General features: G+C 50.1%; 2 protein-coding genes across 9 annotated transcripts in view; one reads left to right on the top strand and one right to left on the bottom strand.

Annotated features, from left to right (window-relative positions):
* Positions 1 to 645: 645 nt before the first annotated feature.
* hexim1 (HEXIM P-TEFb complex subunit 1) lies at positions 646 to 2,342 on the top strand. The gene has a single exon (XM_058048811.1). The coding sequence runs from the start codon at positions 975 to 977 to the stop codon at positions 1,992 to 1,994; it is 1,020 nt and encodes a 339-aa protein (XP_057904794.1). The 5' UTR covers positions 646 to 974; the 3' UTR covers positions 1,995 to 2,342.
* Positions 1,745 to 16,281, bottom strand: part of arhgap23a (Rho GTPase activating protein 23a) — a 47,924-nt gene continuing 33,387 nt past the window's right edge. For 2 of the 8 annotated variants that reach the window (XM_058048802.1, XM_058048803.1), the window contains exons 7-24: positions 14,669 to 16,253; positions 12,299 to 12,454; positions 11,418 to 11,529; positions 11,292 to 11,331; positions 10,579 to 10,716; positions 10,206 to 10,514; positions 10,027 to 10,088; positions 9,823 to 9,941; positions 9,596 to 9,714; positions 9,354 to 9,506; positions 8,967 to 9,045; positions 8,807 to 8,880; positions 8,621 to 8,710; positions 7,529 to 7,654; positions 7,410 to 7,451; positions 7,212 to 7,305; positions 5,685 to 5,716; positions 1,745 to 5,619 (exon numbers count right to left, since the gene is read on the bottom strand). In XM_058048802.1, coding sequence (XP_057904785.1) covers positions 4,294 to 5,619; positions 5,685 to 5,716; positions 7,212 to 7,305; positions 7,410 to 7,451; positions 7,529 to 7,654; positions 8,621 to 8,710; positions 8,807 to 8,880; positions 8,967 to 9,045; positions 9,354 to 9,506; positions 9,596 to 9,714; positions 9,823 to 9,941; positions 10,027 to 10,088; positions 10,206 to 10,514; positions 10,579 to 10,716; positions 11,292 to 11,331; positions 11,418 to 11,529; positions 12,299 to 12,454; positions 14,669 to 16,253 — 4,656 coding nt within the window. In that variant the 3' untranslated portion in view covers positions 1,745 to 4,293. The remainder of the gene's footprint in view (positions 5,620 to 5,684; positions 5,717 to 7,211; positions 7,306 to 7,409; positions 7,452 to 7,528; positions 7,655 to 8,620; positions 8,711 to 8,806; positions 8,881 to 8,966; positions 9,046 to 9,353; positions 9,507 to 9,595; positions 9,715 to 9,822; positions 9,942 to 10,026; positions 10,089 to 10,205; positions 10,515 to 10,578; positions 10,717 to 11,291; positions 11,332 to 11,417; positions 11,530 to 12,298; positions 12,455 to 14,668; positions 16,254 to 16,281) is intronic. The other 6 variants (XM_058048809.1, XM_058048806.1, XM_058048804.1 and 3 more) reach the window with 5 other exon arrangements.

Raw genomic sequence — 16,281 nt, 5'->3', positions numbered from 1 at the left:
CTACAGTTTGCTGCGTGTCAGAATAGTGTATTTAAAAAACATTTCTCTTCACGAATCATTTGAAACGGACTAGCTTCTATTAGCGGTCTCTTTCATTTTGCTTCACACGTAGGGGTGTGTGTGTTTTGTTTGTGCGATTGACTTTCGACTGGGACGTCTTTTTTTTCAGAATACGCTCTGACGTCTCACATAAAATGTTGTTTATATGTCTGAGTGACTTTATCTGGTCTTTTTCAAACGTTTAGTTCCGTTTTTATGTCGTTTTCTGTGTAATTCCACCCGGAATTCACTGGAAAGTATCGCCCGAGCAGTAGCCAGGGACCACTTTCTTGGTTGTGCGTGACGTCATACAGATTGGCAACCAAGCTGCCCAATGACAAAATTGCTCGGGCTTAGCAACAGCAAAATCACCTTCTCGACCAATCAGCGACGAGAGAAGTTGGCACTGACTCGCGTAACATACCGGCATCCGATTGGCTCGCGCCCTCGTCAGTTATCTGAGCCTTGTGGATGTTGTAGTTTACGACACAGTCGTGCTCGTTGGAAAGTATAGCAATTTAAACAACATATCCCACAATGCATCGAGAGCTGTGAGCAGTGACATGCGCGAGACTGGAGGCGGAGCGTGTATATATACAGGAGCTCGAGCTGCTTGAGCCGCACACTGGCCACTGTTGTGACGGTGAAACGACGTCTGCAAGCGTCACGTTGACTTTGACAGCGTCGAAACAGTTAGCAGTAGTTAGCGACAGTTGCCCTGTCAAACCAGACGAGGAGTCTCTTTTATTGACTCTACCTAAGTTTACTTTCATGTTGACGTTTTTCCATAACTTTTCACAACAAATCGTACTTTTATTTTTTGGATTGAACTGAATCATAGCCTCAGTTTAGCGAACTTTGGCGCTTTTTTTTAAATTGTAGAAAGTTTAAGATGCGCTAGGGGAAACCGTGTCGCAAGAGAGGAATCGCCAAAGATGACAGATCCAGCGGAGCAGAGCCATCACCTGAAAAGTTGTGGCAGGCCATCAGGTGGGAGCAGCGCCGAAAAGCATCTCCCTGCCAGCCAGCGTGCAACGCCACACAACGGCACAAGAGGGCGCCAGAGAGGCGAGCAGCAGGACAAGTTGTGGCATAGTCGAGGCGGGCAGAGGGGGGTGTGCCCCGGCTTGGCTGCCGGAAACGACCGAACCGACTCTCTCCTCGCACCCCAGCCTCAGGGCGAGAACCCCGAAGATGCAGAAGCGGCTCCACCGCCGCAGGAACCTCCGAACCAAGGCCAGGAGGGGTTGCACGTCGACTCGGACACCGGTCTGGACGCGCGTCTCGGCAGGAAGCGTCACCGACGCCGCGCCGCCAAGAAGAAGCGCCACTGGAAGCCTTACTACAAACTTTCCTGGGAGGAGAGGAAGGCGCTGGAGGAGCGAGAGACGGCCAGGGCGTCCCGCCTGAGGGAGGAGATGTTCGCCAAGGGGCTCCCGGTGGCCCCCTACAACACCACCCAGTTCCTCATGGACGAGCACGACCGAGAAGAGCCGGACCTCAACACCGAGACCGGACCCCGGCGCACGGACGACACGGGCAGCGAGGAGGACCTCTTCGAGCACGACGACGACGAGGATGACGACGGCAGCGGCGGTGGTGGTGGCGGCGGCGGCAGCAGCGACGGCATCGGCAGGGCCGGCAACGCCGGCGGGGAGTTTCTCCAGCGGGACTTTTCCGAGACCTACGAGATGTACCACGTCGAGAGCCTGCAGAACATGACCAAGCAGGAGCTGGTCCAGGAGTACCTGGAGCTGGAGAAGTGCATGTCCCGTCTGGAGGAGGAGAACAACCGGCTGAGGCGCGCCGTGGAGCCCGGGGGTCTGAGCGTGGAGGGCTCCCTGGTGAGGCTCCGGGAGCTGGAGAGGGAGTTGGAGAGACTGAGGGCCCAAAACACGGAGCTCCTCCTGCAGAGCCGGACCGGGGAGGACCGGGGGCAGGTCACCGGCGACTAGGGACCCCCGTGGATCATCGGCCCTTGCCATGCACTGCAGTAGTTTTTCCTTTTCCGGACGTTCATTGTCTTACTGAGGAGTTGTAAGTATTTTGTTTCTGTTTTTGTTTTTGTAAAGACGACATGGTCTCTTTCAAGTGTCATTGACATCCATTTTCTTTTTCGTTCTTCCTGAATTGACAAACTGTTTTATGTTGCATTTCCTCCAACCTACAAGAAAAAAAAGAGTTATGACAACACGACATGAATCGGGCCAGTTAAATGTTAACATTTTACCAGTTGTGTGTTAACAGCCAGTTCAAACTAAAATAAATATTTCCTAAATTGACTAACTACCTTGTAGTGTGTTTGTGTCCTCTCGTAATGAATAAGCCTAGCTTAATAATGTGCTAATGGTGTTCACTATATTTCAATAATTATTTTAGCGTCATGCATTATGAATAGAATATTGAAATAAAAACCAAAGCTGCGGTCTGCATTTGGGAAATCATATTTTTTTTTTCAAAAATTAAACTGGAACTCCAAACATACTAAAATATATCCCAATATGTTAGGACCTTGACATATGTTGTACATTAATAATAAAAACTTTATTCCGGCTCTTTCCCAACATGACTGAACTCAAAGATGCTAAAAAGACGCCCCAAGAAATGAATATGATGTAAGAAAAGATGCTAAACATGAAGGGTTTGCTGTTAAAAAAAAAAACACTTCAAAGAACTCTACTGAGGCCATACTGATCCGTAACCACAAGAGGGCGCCATTGACAACTTAACACCAAAAGACAGAACACCCCTTTATTTTTTTTATAACGTACTTCTTTTTTATTTACATCATAATAATAATAATAATAACCTTGCTTTAAAGCACGCAGACAATTAGTTTGACTTAAATGTACACAATGTCAGACAATATGTTACATATTAAGGTAGTATGTACACAAACATAAGCGACAACACGCTGTGTTTTATTCTCAAAGTAATGAGTGTGTGTGTGTGTGTGTGTGTGTGAGGACGAGGGAGTGCATAGACGTGTCCTTGGCATGACGTGTGCTTATTTGAAGTCTTTATGCCCACTTGAAGTTGACCGTGGACGTCTCAGTCGAGCGTGAAAACCACAGGAGGACAGACGGGAACCTCACACGAGGGTAGAAGAAGAAGAAGAAGAAGGAGGAGAAGAAGATGGAATGGGAAGAGGAGCGAGCGTGGCACTGCTGGACAACATTCCAGAAATTAGGCACTTGTTGAAAAACCAACAAAGAAATGTTGAGGTATGAAGAGACTGTTTGGATTAGTCACCGCGGTGTGGTTAAAACGCCTCAAGACAGGAAGTGACGACAACCAGAGGTGGCCATATATATATATCATATATATATATATATATATATAAACAAACAATATATTAAGGGAGCATTTCAAGTCGGCCTGTGTTTGTGTGCGCACGTTTGTAAACCATAAAAAAATTATTATTAAGAAAAAATAAAAACAAACAGGACAACGTTGATATTTACAACTTAAAAACAAGGCTTTGTACAAATGTTGGGGGGGGGGGGGCAGCCATCCAGGAAGCCATGAAATGGTTTTACTCCGCGTCTTCAAGCCCTCGAGGTGGGAACTGTTTGCCCGGCTGTGAAAAAGTGCCGAGTCACCGTTGGCGTTGTCGTTTTAGCATTTCTTCGTCTTTCTTTTAAGATTAGCACAATGACGCAAATGTACTTTTTTTTTTTACTATAAAAAGTTGTTGTTTTTGTGATACAGGACTAATTTTAGTGTTTTTTTCCACACTGTTAACTTTTGTTTCCGGAATAATTATTCCTACAATTGCTGTATTGATGATTGGCCATCAAATGAATTGGCCACTTAAGATAATAAAGTGGGTGAAACAGCGCCCCTACTGGTTGCTGCCAGGCTGTGCACCCTTTTGGCTTGGACATGCTTCATATGGATTGATTTCTGTTATATTCTACTTCCTCCTTCCAAGAAGAAATGCGGTGGTGACCCAAGACTTTTGCACGGCCGTGTCGGCGAAGATGAGGTCACATGTCTCGGCCCTGCTGCTGCTGTTCCGCGTCCAAAGTAGAAAAGGCGCAATTAAAGAAGTAAGAAGAAAAAGAGCTTTGGCAACGTCAACAGGAAGTGAGCGCCCCCTGCTGTACACAGGAAGCGTAGGTTTAGATGACGAGAAAACACAAAAAAAGATGGCGGCGTCTTTTTAAGCGTTGGCGCGCTGCCGGCCTGCTGACCTGCAGCTCAGCAGGCAGCTCGCCGCCGACGCTCGCCGCAGACGCTCGCCGCCGGGCTTCACAGGTACTGGTGGAACCTGGAAGTGGGCGCGTGGCGGCCACAAGGCCCCCGCTCGCCGCCATCTTCCTCCAGAGGAGGCACCGGCTGCGTTTTTGCGGCGACGGGAGACAGCGGGAACTCTGTGATGGGCAGCGGCGGCCTCTTGTCGCCCGCCTCGGTGGGGGACGCCACCACCGTGTGGCGGCGCCAGGCCCGCCTCTTGCGGCGGCTCTCGGGCGAGAGCGGCTTGCGCATGCCGACGCTGCGCAGGTCGTCGGCCGAGCCCAGCAGGCGGGCGCGTACCTGATCGGCGAGGGACTTGGCGGCGGGCGCGAAGGAGGCGGCCTCGCTGGGCGGCGCTCGCCCCGGGCGGAGACTCTCCTGGCTGCTTCCCGAGGAGGGGTCGGTTCTGGGTTCTCCCCTCATCCTGGGGGCGGCGTCCGGCGCGGCGCCGTGATTCCGAGCAGGGACGTCCAGCAGGTCGAGGGAGCGAGCCTTGACCTTGTCGCCCTTGAGTTTCTTGCGGGCGAGCGTGTCGCACTGGATGAGCTTGTGGGAGTTGAAGGAAGGCCGCGAGTGAAGCCTGTGGGCGGCGGAGGACGACGACGACGGCGTCGTGGACCTTGCCCCTCCCTCGCTCCTCTCTGCGGCGTCCGCACTGAGCGTGACGGTGGCGGCGGGTGGCGAGGGGGCGGCGGCAGCCGTCGTCGTCGCCGCCGCCATCGGGGTCTTGTTCGTGGCGCCGCGCGGCCCCGCCGTGCGCTTCTCGGGCCGCTCCTGCGTGACGGAGCGCGAGGCGAAGCCGCTCTCGTTGTCCGTCTCGCTCACCAGCTCGCTGTGCTCGTCGTCGGCGTCCTCCGCCCTCCCCTCCGAGCCCAGGCTCCGCCCCAACGTGGAGAGGGTGGAGTACCCTGACACGATGGAACGCGCGTCTTCGGGCGCCCGCCACGCCGGCTTCGACCTTCCTACTGCCTCTTCTTCCTGTCTGTTCGGACTGGAAGCCGCCGCCTCCTCTTTCACCTCCGCTTGCACAACCTCCTCCTCTTCCTCCTCCTCCTCTTCTTCTTCTTCCTCCTCCTCCTCATCGTCGTCGTCGTCTGCCTCCCCCTCCGCGTGAGGAGCGGCGTCTCCCGGTGGCGACTCTGCCTCGTCTTCCTCCTCCTCTTCCTCCTCGGCTTCCGGGTGTCCCGCTTTGACGGGCTCGTGCTCCGAGTCGTCGTCGGTGCTGCTGCCCACACGGCGAGCGTTGTGCCGCTTCCTGCGCTTGCGGCCCGTGACGGCCGACATGATGGACAGAGTCAGGAAGTCCTTGGCCGTGAGGTCCTTCTTGGACCCCCAGGACCCCTGAGGAGCAGGATGAGTTAAGGCCAGGCCTGGTGGGGCGACAGGAAGGCGTGCGGGGGACATACCTTGGATTTTGCTGAGTCACTGTTGGTGGAGTCTGAAGGGGGGAGGAAGAGAAGAGGAATTTAGAGAAGGGAAGTCCAAATAAAAGTCTTGGGAGGAGGACACGGAGACGCTTGGTGTGAGCAGGACGTATGTTTATGTATTCGGTCCCGAAGATGTGATGTCATCACATTATGGGCGGGGCTAACACGCCAACGCCAAAGTGTGCCTTTTTGTCTCAGTGTCCTCAAACCCAGAACACACACACCACACACACACACACACACACACACACCACACACACACACACACACACACCAGACAGTGGGAGGATAAACCATGATTTTGATGAAGGAGGAATTTAAAACAACAACAAAAAAACAAAACAAAGAAGATCATCAAAAAGTGAAACCAACACCAACACACGCGTCTCTTTTTCATCTTTGGCACAGTTTTTAATAACCTTTACCGATCTACCAAATATTACACATTCCACCCACACACATTCACATTATAAAGATATTTTGGTACGGAGTACGGAGTGTCCCTGAATGCATCATAATGATAATTGGATGTGGATGTTTTGTTGTCCGTTTTCTACCGCATATCCTCACGAGGCTCACGAGGCAAACAACCATTCACACTCACATTCATACCTATGGACAATTTGGAGTGGCTAATTAACCTAGCATGTTTTTGGAATGTGGGAGGAAACCGGAATACCCGGAGAAAACCCACGCATGCACGAGTGTGGGATTGAACTCGGGTGTCCTAGCTGTGAGGCCTGCGTGCTAACCACTCAGCCTGATGTATGCCTTAATTACACAAAATGACCTAATATAAACACAATAGGTAACTCGTGTTCCAAGAGTAGAGAGCCGATGCACTTGTGTGTATGAGTGGAGTGCACACAGGACACTAGTGGGGGGGGGGGGGGGTCACGCACAGCAGCTTCTAAAGGCTTCCTGCGTTAATTGATTAGTGGGGCAATGACAGTGAAGGCAACGCTCTCATCGGGAGGGACACTTGAGGGGAGAGCAGGTAGACACCAAACACAGTGACACATACACACACACACACACACACACACACACACGCACACACGGTCACAGGCAGGCGTGTATTGGCGTCCTACCGCAGTGTCTGCTCCACAGGCTCAGCTGAGAGAAATGCAGAGGACGCACAGAGAAGAAGTCAAAAAGATGAGCGAGTGGAGTGGAGAGGAAGAAGACAACGAGAACAGAGAAGATAGGAAAAGTGTCGGGACACAAAAAAACAAACAAAAAAAAAACGAAAATCCTATGAAAAACATTATCAGATACTGGAAAGGAGGGAATTTTGTAGTATTCTGCTTGTACAATACAATAGTACAATAGTACTGAGCCATACTCAGACATATCAGTATTATTTCTGCTCTTTTCTCATGGCTAAAATAAGACGGTTCAATTCCCTCCTTGCACCAGAAAGAAAACATGGCGTTAGCATGTGGCTAAAACTACAGGAAGTGACCGGGCGGGGGCTAAACAGTGGGGAGCGGGCGGCGTTCTCACCAGAGGCGTCCCCGAGCAGAGCGGTGCGCCCGATGTTGGACAGGAGGTGGTCGATGTTGGGGGCGGGCTGCACGTCCTCCGTGTCCACCGGCGTCTGCGTGGAAAGGAGACGTGAGGAGAGACGTTTGATGTTTGCGTGGCTAATCCTTCATGATAGCATTTTTTTTTCTTTATAAGCAGCTTGTGAACATGGCGTACCTTTTCATCCTTGTCTGGCTCATCGCTGAAAAACCAAATGTACTGCAAAAAAAAAAAACACAAATATTCAAACCGATAGTACTACATTTGTGTATTCATGCATGTCTTCTGATCCTCACGTGTTGGACGAGCGTCTCCACGATCTTGTAGCGGTCGGGCATGTGTGTCACCATGTCCTTCATGTTGTCCTCGGACGTCCGCACCAGAGTGGGCCCGAACACCAGAGCCAGGTTACGTGGTTCCATCTGACACGGGAGGACATCAGTCCTTAGTAGCAAATCGCTAAGCACTACTTAGCCTGGACGCACCAGACCTATGTTCGATGCCCTCAACGAGTGGGGTGTCGCAGGACCGTTTTGTGATGGTGGCGGGTCTTAAGTTTATTGGTACTATTTGAAACCCGTTGCCATAGAAGAAGACCAACGTTAGTTAGTAATGTACGGCCTGGAAGACCGCCTTACCAAGTATTTTGCCTGTAAGTATTTTATGTTTATGTTTATTTTATGTTTACTTTATTAAAGTGCAATGAAACACCGCTACACTCTTCTGTGTACTTTTATTATCGTCCCAGGCGTAGTGGCCACCATATGATGTTGCCGGCATTATATTAATTCATAGAATGAATATTTGACAGCATATTTTGCAGTAAACCTCATCCAAAAAATGTTATATTCTGTGAATAAAATATAATATTTTATAATACTATTATTATATAATATTATAAAATAATATTATAAATATAATAATTTTTTTATAATATTATTTTTTTATATATTATATATATTTTTTAATAATATTAATTATATATATATATATATATATATATATATAATATTTGAATATATAAATATAATGATGTTGCCGGCATTATATTAATTCATAGAATGAATATTTGACAGCATATTTTGCAGTAAACCTCATCCAAAAATGTTATATTCTGTGAATAAAATATAATATTTTATATTATTACTATTATATAACATTATAAAATAATAATATTATAAAATATAATATTTTATATTATTATTATTATTTTTATATATTTGTTACAATATTAATTAAATTTTTAAATATATATAATATTATATATGTATATATAAAATATAATATTTAAATATATTAAATATTTAATATGAAATAATTAATTATATATATATATATATTTTTTTTTTATTATTATTATTTTTTACAAATATGACAACTTGGCTCACCTTGTTTTTATCCGAGTGGTCCGCCACTGTCTTCAGGTGACACACTAAGAACTTGAGCGTGTGGTAATAATAATCTGGAAGATCTCGTATCTAAAAAACACCCCCCCCACAAAAAAAAAACCAGGAAGTGCATTAATGATGACGCTAACAGGAAACAAACAATTTAAACCAGAAGTTCTAAGGTACCAGCTTCTTCATGGTCTTCAGTCTGTCTGATGCGTCCTCCATTCTGTTGGCGTCAATGAAATCGTTGTACTTGTCTGCAAAGACCAGACCAGGAAGTCCTTTTTGAGCGTGTCCCTGGGACAGGAAGTAGCATAATATAATGTAACGTATTTGCACTCACCGTTGGTGAAGAGCGGCTCTGGGAGTTTCCGGAAGAAGGATTTCAGTAAGCTACTGACGACATTGAGGTCCTGCCATTTCTGTTGGCGACAAAGATGACAAACATGAGTCAGCGTTTTGACTATTAATAGCATCGTTTGTTTTGTTTGTCACGATTGGAGTCCTTTAACTGAAGATTCCTGTATTGTCGTGGTGTTATATACACATAAAGATATCGATGAAGAACGCTAAATGCGTATTTCATTAGATAAAATGAACTCTAAAATAAAACTAAAACTAAATAAAAGTAAAATGTTAATTAATGCCCAAATAGCACCATAATATTTTGCCACAAGGAAGCTATATTCTGGTAAAATGTCACACAGGAAGTGTGCTGTTCCTCCCTCACCTCCTCTGCCGGGTTGATGTCGACGCCCTTGTTGAGTTGCTCCTGCAGCAGCGACACCATGGCGTTGTTGCCCGGCACGCGGTAGATGCCGGTGTACTCCAGACCCATGTCCTCCACCAGGCCGCAGCAGATCTCCACGATCAGCGGGATGAACTGGGAGAGAGAGAGAGAGAGAGTGAGTGCCGTCGGTAGATCGCCGACCGAGTGGCATCGCATATGGCCGACAGGAGGCGGAGCCTAACCTTGTTGTTGACGCCCGGCTGGCACTCCTCCAACCTCACGCCGAACGCTTTGGGGCCGGCCTTCTTGGTCTTCTTCATGATGTTGATTCCCCACGGGGACTTTGGGGGGGCGCTCTCGTCTAGGGACACATTGAACTACTTAAAGGGAAGCACTGATGACCTTTCATGTGACATCTTGATAAAAGGACGTCACTGGAGTCCAGAAGACATGTACGCGCGGTACCGACCTTTGCCGTCTGGTTTGGGTGAGCGCGGCGCCCCCAAAGCGTTCTCCGTCTTGGCGAGCAGGAAGGGGGGCTTCATGCGAGACAACCTGGGCGACGCGTCCGGCTTGCTTCCAGTTGGGCTGCAGGGGGGCGACAGAGAGATGTCGGGTCAACAGGCGTGTGCGTTAAAAAGTAGCGAGCAAGCAGGTAAGTCAGGTACGCCACCTCTGCTTCCTGTAGTCGTTCAGCTTCTTGTTGATGAGCGCCTGCCTGGAAAAGCCCAACTCCTGGAAAAGCACATATTTCTTCTTTAAAGGAGCAATAAGGAACAATTGTGTTTTGGCTGCATGGCCCCCCCCCCAGCGATATTTCAGATATTGCTACATTCAAAACGTGACGCTGACCTCGTTATCCGTCTTGCTGTTCTCCCTGATGACCTTGATCCAGTCCAGCATGTCCTCGCGGTCCTCCGCCTGCAGCAGGTACTCGCAGAAGTCCTGCGTGGTGAGCCGCAGGGCGTGCTTGCGCTTGGTCTCGCTGTACGCGATGTCCACCAGGCAGCCGCGGATGCTGATGGGCTGCTCGTCCTCTGCGCCGCCCCCCACCGTGGCCCCGCGGAGCACCGCCTCCCGCTTGTCCTTGTAGAGGAACAGCGAGTGGGAGCGCAGCACCGAGAAGACTCGCTTCCACGGCCGCATGCCGCTGCCCACCTTCTGTGAAGAAACATTTTGGATTTAGCGCCAGTGGGTTCAAAGCCAGCCGTGATGCTCCGCCCACCTTGCCCTTCTCCGTGAGGATCTGCTTGTAGTGCAGCCACCCTTGACGCAGAACGTCGCTGTACGTGATGTTCCCCAGCTCCGAGGTGGAGTGTCGCTTGGATCGCCTCTCCTCCTCCGTCCCCAAGTTGTCCAGAGACTGAAAGACAACACGGACACGACTTTGTTAGCCTTTAAATCCATGCCATGGCCTACTTATGTAAGGCAAGTGCAGTTATCAGGTCATCCAGCAGAGGGCGCTATTGCTGTATTTTGCACAAACCACTCAACACTTTTTGCTTCATAGGTGTCACAATTAAGAGGTAAAAAGTAATGGTTCCATCTTTAATGGAGTCCAGGGTTCCTGGGGCCATTCCTGGGCGGCTCTAGAACATGGTAGTCAATTCTGGTGCCTGTATCATATTTTTAAGGGGACCTATTATGCTTATTTTTTGACCATTTGTATTGAATTATGGACTCCTATAGAGCAGCTATGCATAATAACTTGTTAACAATCAGCTGCATTTCTTTGGATTTCCGCGCTCTGTGTGTATGCTAGCGGCCCCGCCTCCACGCACTGTTTGACTGACAAAAGGGCTCACACCATTTATGCCGTTGTTCTATGGAACAAACTTGTTAATGTACTGAAACCAATGCACAGAGTGAACCCTCTTCCTCACAAGCATTCTCACCCCCAGTTAATAATATTTAATATTATGAATAAATGTAACTCACCCCATCTGTGAAGAAGCTCTTGACTCTCTTTGGTAGCCTCCTGTAAAAAATAAAACCAACACAGCGGGTTAGCTCCTTCCTCACGTGACTACACTTTAGAGCAATGGGAGACAACTCAGCACTCACGAGAAGACGCGTCCGTCCTCACGGAAGGTGTTGAGCCCCTCGTCGCACGACTTGGACCGCTCGGAGGTGATGGCTAGAAGATAGGAGGAACGGCGACCGGATTTAATAGCGCCTGCTCAGCGACAGGATGAACGAGTGGAGATGAGGGGAGGGAAACAAAGAAGGAACAGAAGGAGAGAGAAAGAGAGAAAAAAAAAACAAGAAAGAATGTTGATGTGATGATGCCAATCACTGGCGGTGTGGATTGATCATGGGAAAGTGGGCGGGCGAGCGAGTGAGCGAGCGAGGAAGCTGCGGGGAGGTGGTGGGGAAAGTGGGGTGGTGGTGAGTTCAGGTGCCGTGTCCGCCTTCATGTCTCTCTGTCTACATGCATTCTTTAAAAAGAAAAACATGCAAAAACACTAGACTGCTTTTTTCCCCACAATAAAGCGATAAAAAAAGGTCCGAGCATGCATCATGCAAAAATTAACCATCAAGTCATTTTCTTTTCATTTCCTACATTGAGCCCTTGTGCAAAGAAATTCCAGGAATTAGTCAGTATCTTTGCTCACCGGTCAATATTAAACAACTCTAGTGTGGGTGACTGTTAAAAGATGCAGACTAATTCCTGGAAAAAAAACAAGACTCTCACAGTGTCAATCAAAATTGAGCACTTTTCTTTCCAAATGCAGGAATTAGTCAGTACCCAGTAAGGCTTAGTCACACTAGAATGACAACAAAGAGAGAAAATTGTACTAATTCCATAATTTTTCATAATTTTTTTGGACTTTTTTTGGAGAAAAGTACTTGAGGTGTAAGCTGATGATATCTTCTTGCATGCAGCATGTGGAGAAGAAGGGAGGCGGACGGGGGCCGGGTTGGGGGGGGGGGGGCACACTCACTGCAGTCATGTGAGAAGAGCCTAGTGGCGGGGAAGGTGAAGGTGGGGGAAGCGGGGCTGGCGACCGCGGCGGGCGCCGAACTCATGCCGCTGGAGACCACGGAGGACGCCGGCACGTGGCGGGCGCGCAAGTCAGCACCGGGGCTGGTGGGCTCATCTGTGGGAGGGTCGGGGAGGGAGATTGAAGACGGGAGGCGCAGGAGGCCCGGGAAAGAGAAGGAGAGGAGGAGGAAGATGAGTTAGGTGTTAGGAGGGAGAGGAACACATGTTTAAGAGAAGGTGAGGTCAGAGGAAGGGATTTGTTTGATTCGTTGTTCTTTGAGGGGGAAAAAGGAACGACGGGGAACCAGTTTGCGGTCCAAGAGGGAAGTGTTTGCGGGTTTCCTCTTTCTTGCTGTGTCATTGAATGCAACATGCAACCATGCTGCAGCGTCAGGCTTGTGCAAGCGCAGAGTAGCTATCCGATGTATCCAATTTAGTCAATAAGGTGACATGTGATCACCCTGATGTCATTGAGGTTGTGCTGTTTTTCAATGTAAGTTAGCCAGCTACCAGCAGAGGGTGCTATTGATTCAGACCCAAGTATTTTTTCCACTCAATGCAGTGAAAAAATACTGAGTTTGTGTTATGTATGTGGTAAATATTTTATACTGTATACACAGCATAAACTGCTGACAAAGAAACGGAGTGTGGTTCCCCGGGCTGATAAAATTAGCGCCTCGTTAAGTCTGACAAGAGAAGGACTGACATCCGATTGATTGAGATGGAATTGTTGTGAAATTTTACACGCCTCGGGCTTTTGCTTGTTCCCTTTAAACCGGGAAGTCACAACTCTTAGTCCTGCTGACGGTCCGCCGCTGCCTCTCCCGTCTTGTGTTGTCCACAATACGCAGGGGAAAACATTCCCAAATCGGGAGCCGGCACCAGAAATAGGCAAGCTGCGGCTTTAACAAAGGCCGTCATTAAGAGGCAAGGCAGATCTGAGCCACGCATACGTCCATGCTGGGACGCTGATGTTGACGTCCAGTTGGACGCAAAGACAGGTGGATTTGGAACTTTTGGTATACTACACTACTGCAGTTTGTAGGCCAGAAGTATTCGGTAAAGTGGTAGGGATGTGTGACAATCAGTACTGTGCCAGACGGTCGCCATGCAGCTCTCCGGGCTCCAGTAAGGATAGTAAAAACTGCCATGTTTTGTGATTCTTTTGGTATGGAACATTCGGTAAGAACTTAAAACCGTGGCAAACCCCGAGAACCGACCAAAAGACCACCCCAAATCTATCCTGCAGAGAACGACAATAGCAGCATTGACGGCAGGAACTGCATTTCTCCACATGAAGTGCCAAAATAACAAAATAACCCTAATTAGCCGCTAATTTGCAGCCTCCATGTATTGAGAAACGAACAAAGTGCACAGTGGAGGAGTGTTTCTGTCGGTGTGCCTCCTCCACTTTTAACAAGGACGTTTACCAGCCTTCTTTTTGTTGCACTCTAGTCTCGCCACCATCTCCGTCACAGCAAAAAAAAAAGCTTGTGGGGAATAGTTTCAGTTCAAGGCGATAAAACGTGTCTCATCCTGCCGCCTTTGGCTGCGTGTTTTCATGCAAGAAGGAAGAATGTGTTCCTAAGCACTAATAGTGATGCTTCCTGGTCCACCGCCTGTGTACTTTATCGGGCTACTGGGTCAGGGCAAAAGGGGGCGGCGCTCATCAGCAAGTCACGTCGAGGTTTTTGTACTGAAAGGCCAGCAGTCTCTGTCGGGTGATACCAGCGCTGCAGAGCCGCGGTCTTCCCAGAATCGGGTATACAAGTCCGGACCTGCTTGGGATGCAGCTGCCTACAACCACCCCGCCCGTCGGTGAACATTTGTGGGCCAAACAACCGCTGTTTTCATTGCAATCATTCTTTTCATCCAGCCAGAAGAAAGCTGTATTTAATATTTAATAATATTTAATATTAACGTTTCATAAATGTGTTAGCCATGTTATCAGGCTTCAAGCGTGCATTTTGTGTTTTTTCACTATTTAGCAATACTACTGTATTTGGTTATGACTTCTTCAGGGGTCTTCAATGGCGTGATACCCTCACAAGTCCAACTTTATTAACATTTTAGAGGTGGAAAAGGTTACCTTAGGAGTCCAATACTTAGTCCTTTGGGGTACATTACTCTGCGGGAGTACAGAAATGGACTCTTACTGTACTCCTATTTCTGGAGTCAAGCTTGAACCAATTCCAGCTGTATTATGTTCCTGAATACTGAGACTCTGTGAGTCATACTAGACGACCAATGAAACTCCTTTCCAAAAGAGGTTTAAGAAGAAAAAGTAACACATAATGATGAGGACGCACCACTGGGACAGGGGTCTTACCGATGAAGGGGATGGATGCCAGGGAGTCGTCCTCCAGGGACAGTGGGACCAGGCCACCATTCGCCTTACACGGCACCGCTTCTCCCGAGGAGCTGGATGCGGCTGTCGAGTCTGGGGGTTCCGGAGAGAACAGGGAGGGCTCCAGGCCGTCCACGGGGAGCACGTAGTGAGGGTGCCGCATGCCGTGGGCGTTCCGCCGCCCGCTGGGAGGCTTCTGGCGCATGACTACTTCCTGGGCCTGCGCTGCCACCACCTCCGCCGTTGACCCTCGCTCCCTCTCGTGGTTGGTGGGCCTGTATGCTCTCTCCTGGGATTCGGGCGAGGTGGAGGCCAGCGGAGCGGCGGGTGGGATGGCTGGCGCGCCCTCTGGCGGGCTGGTGTTCCAGTTCAGGTGGGGGCCAGAGTACGAAGGGTCCCTGAATGAGTGGGCTTGCTGCATGATGCGACCCGTTTTACGGTAGAAGGAGGGGCTGTAGCTGCGGTAGCCCACCGGCTGGTCGTCCATGCTCTGGCCTGAAGGAAGCCGCCGGTTCTTGGGGGGCACCTGCTGGGGTTGGGTCTGGGTGGGGTGTTTGGGGTTCGCCTGTGAGTGTCGGGGCATCGGGGGTGCTTGTTTCGCGGGGTACTGACCACCGTGCCTTTGGTGTGGATCAGTCCTGGGGGGCGGCTTGGGAGGCTGGTTCCACCGCTCACACCGAGGTGAGACCAACCCTGCTGTGGCTCGGTCCAACATCTCTAACGAGCGTCCGTGACGATCATACTCCCCCAGCAGGTTTTCAGATCGAGTCCTTGTGTAGTTCGAGGCAGGATGGCCCCTATCTGGACCCCACTCCCCATACGACCAGTAGGGCTCCCCATGGGGCCCCGGTCCTGGCTGCTGCAGTAACAGCAGAGTGTCCTGGGAGGCGCTGTGAGGCCAGCCGCCCGCCCGCTGTTGAAACTGCTGCCTCCTTGTGTCGCTGAGCCGGTCCTGGGAGTAGCTGCGTTGGCGAGTCTGCATGCTGCGCCCCCCTGAGCGCTCGGGCACTTGGCTGTAGTACCACTCCGACAGCGCCTGCTGACAGCGCTCGGTGCGGCCGTGACTGAGGTGGGGCAGCGGCGGGCTGGTCCAAGCCGAGTTGCTGGACTTGCGAGGCTGAGCCTGCGTGGAATTGGCCGCATGGTGGTTGGGGTAGTGGACCTGCAGCGGGCTGGATAAAGGGCCCCCTGACGATGAAGAAGACGAGTAGGAGCGCCCCCTGGTTTGACCCTGAGGCTGCTGGCCGGTCATACCGTACTGGATCTCTTCTGTGCGGTGAGCCGGACTGCTGTGCCCCACGCCGCCGAGCTCTACCGAACGCCCGTCCTGCCAACTGGGAGGGCTGCACACAGAGGAACGGTTGTCCAGGGGTGACGAGGGACTGGGGGAACCGGGCCAGCGACTCCAATTATCCAGCTGGTTCTGCCCCATGGGGGCAGGCGGCGGCGCCCCTGCAGGTGACGTGGTCCTGCTGCGGGAATAGCAGAGGGGCGGCGGCGGCGGGAGGTTCTCAGCTCCCCCCGAGAAGGGCTCGTTGCCGGTCAGGTAGGCATCTTGGGAGTACGCCTGGAAGAGAAAGAGGGAGGCGGGTGAG

Source organism: Doryrhamphus excisus, chromosome 15, assembly GCF_030265055.1.
Source record: "Doryrhamphus excisus isolate RoL2022-K1 chromosome 15, RoL_Dexc_1.0, whole genome shotgun sequence".
NCBI lineage: Eukaryota > Metazoa > Chordata > Actinopteri > Syngnathiformes > Syngnathidae > Doryrhamphus > Doryrhamphus excisus.
Note: the sequence above shows the minus strand (reverse complement) of the source record. Positions and strands in the feature narration are given on the sequence as shown.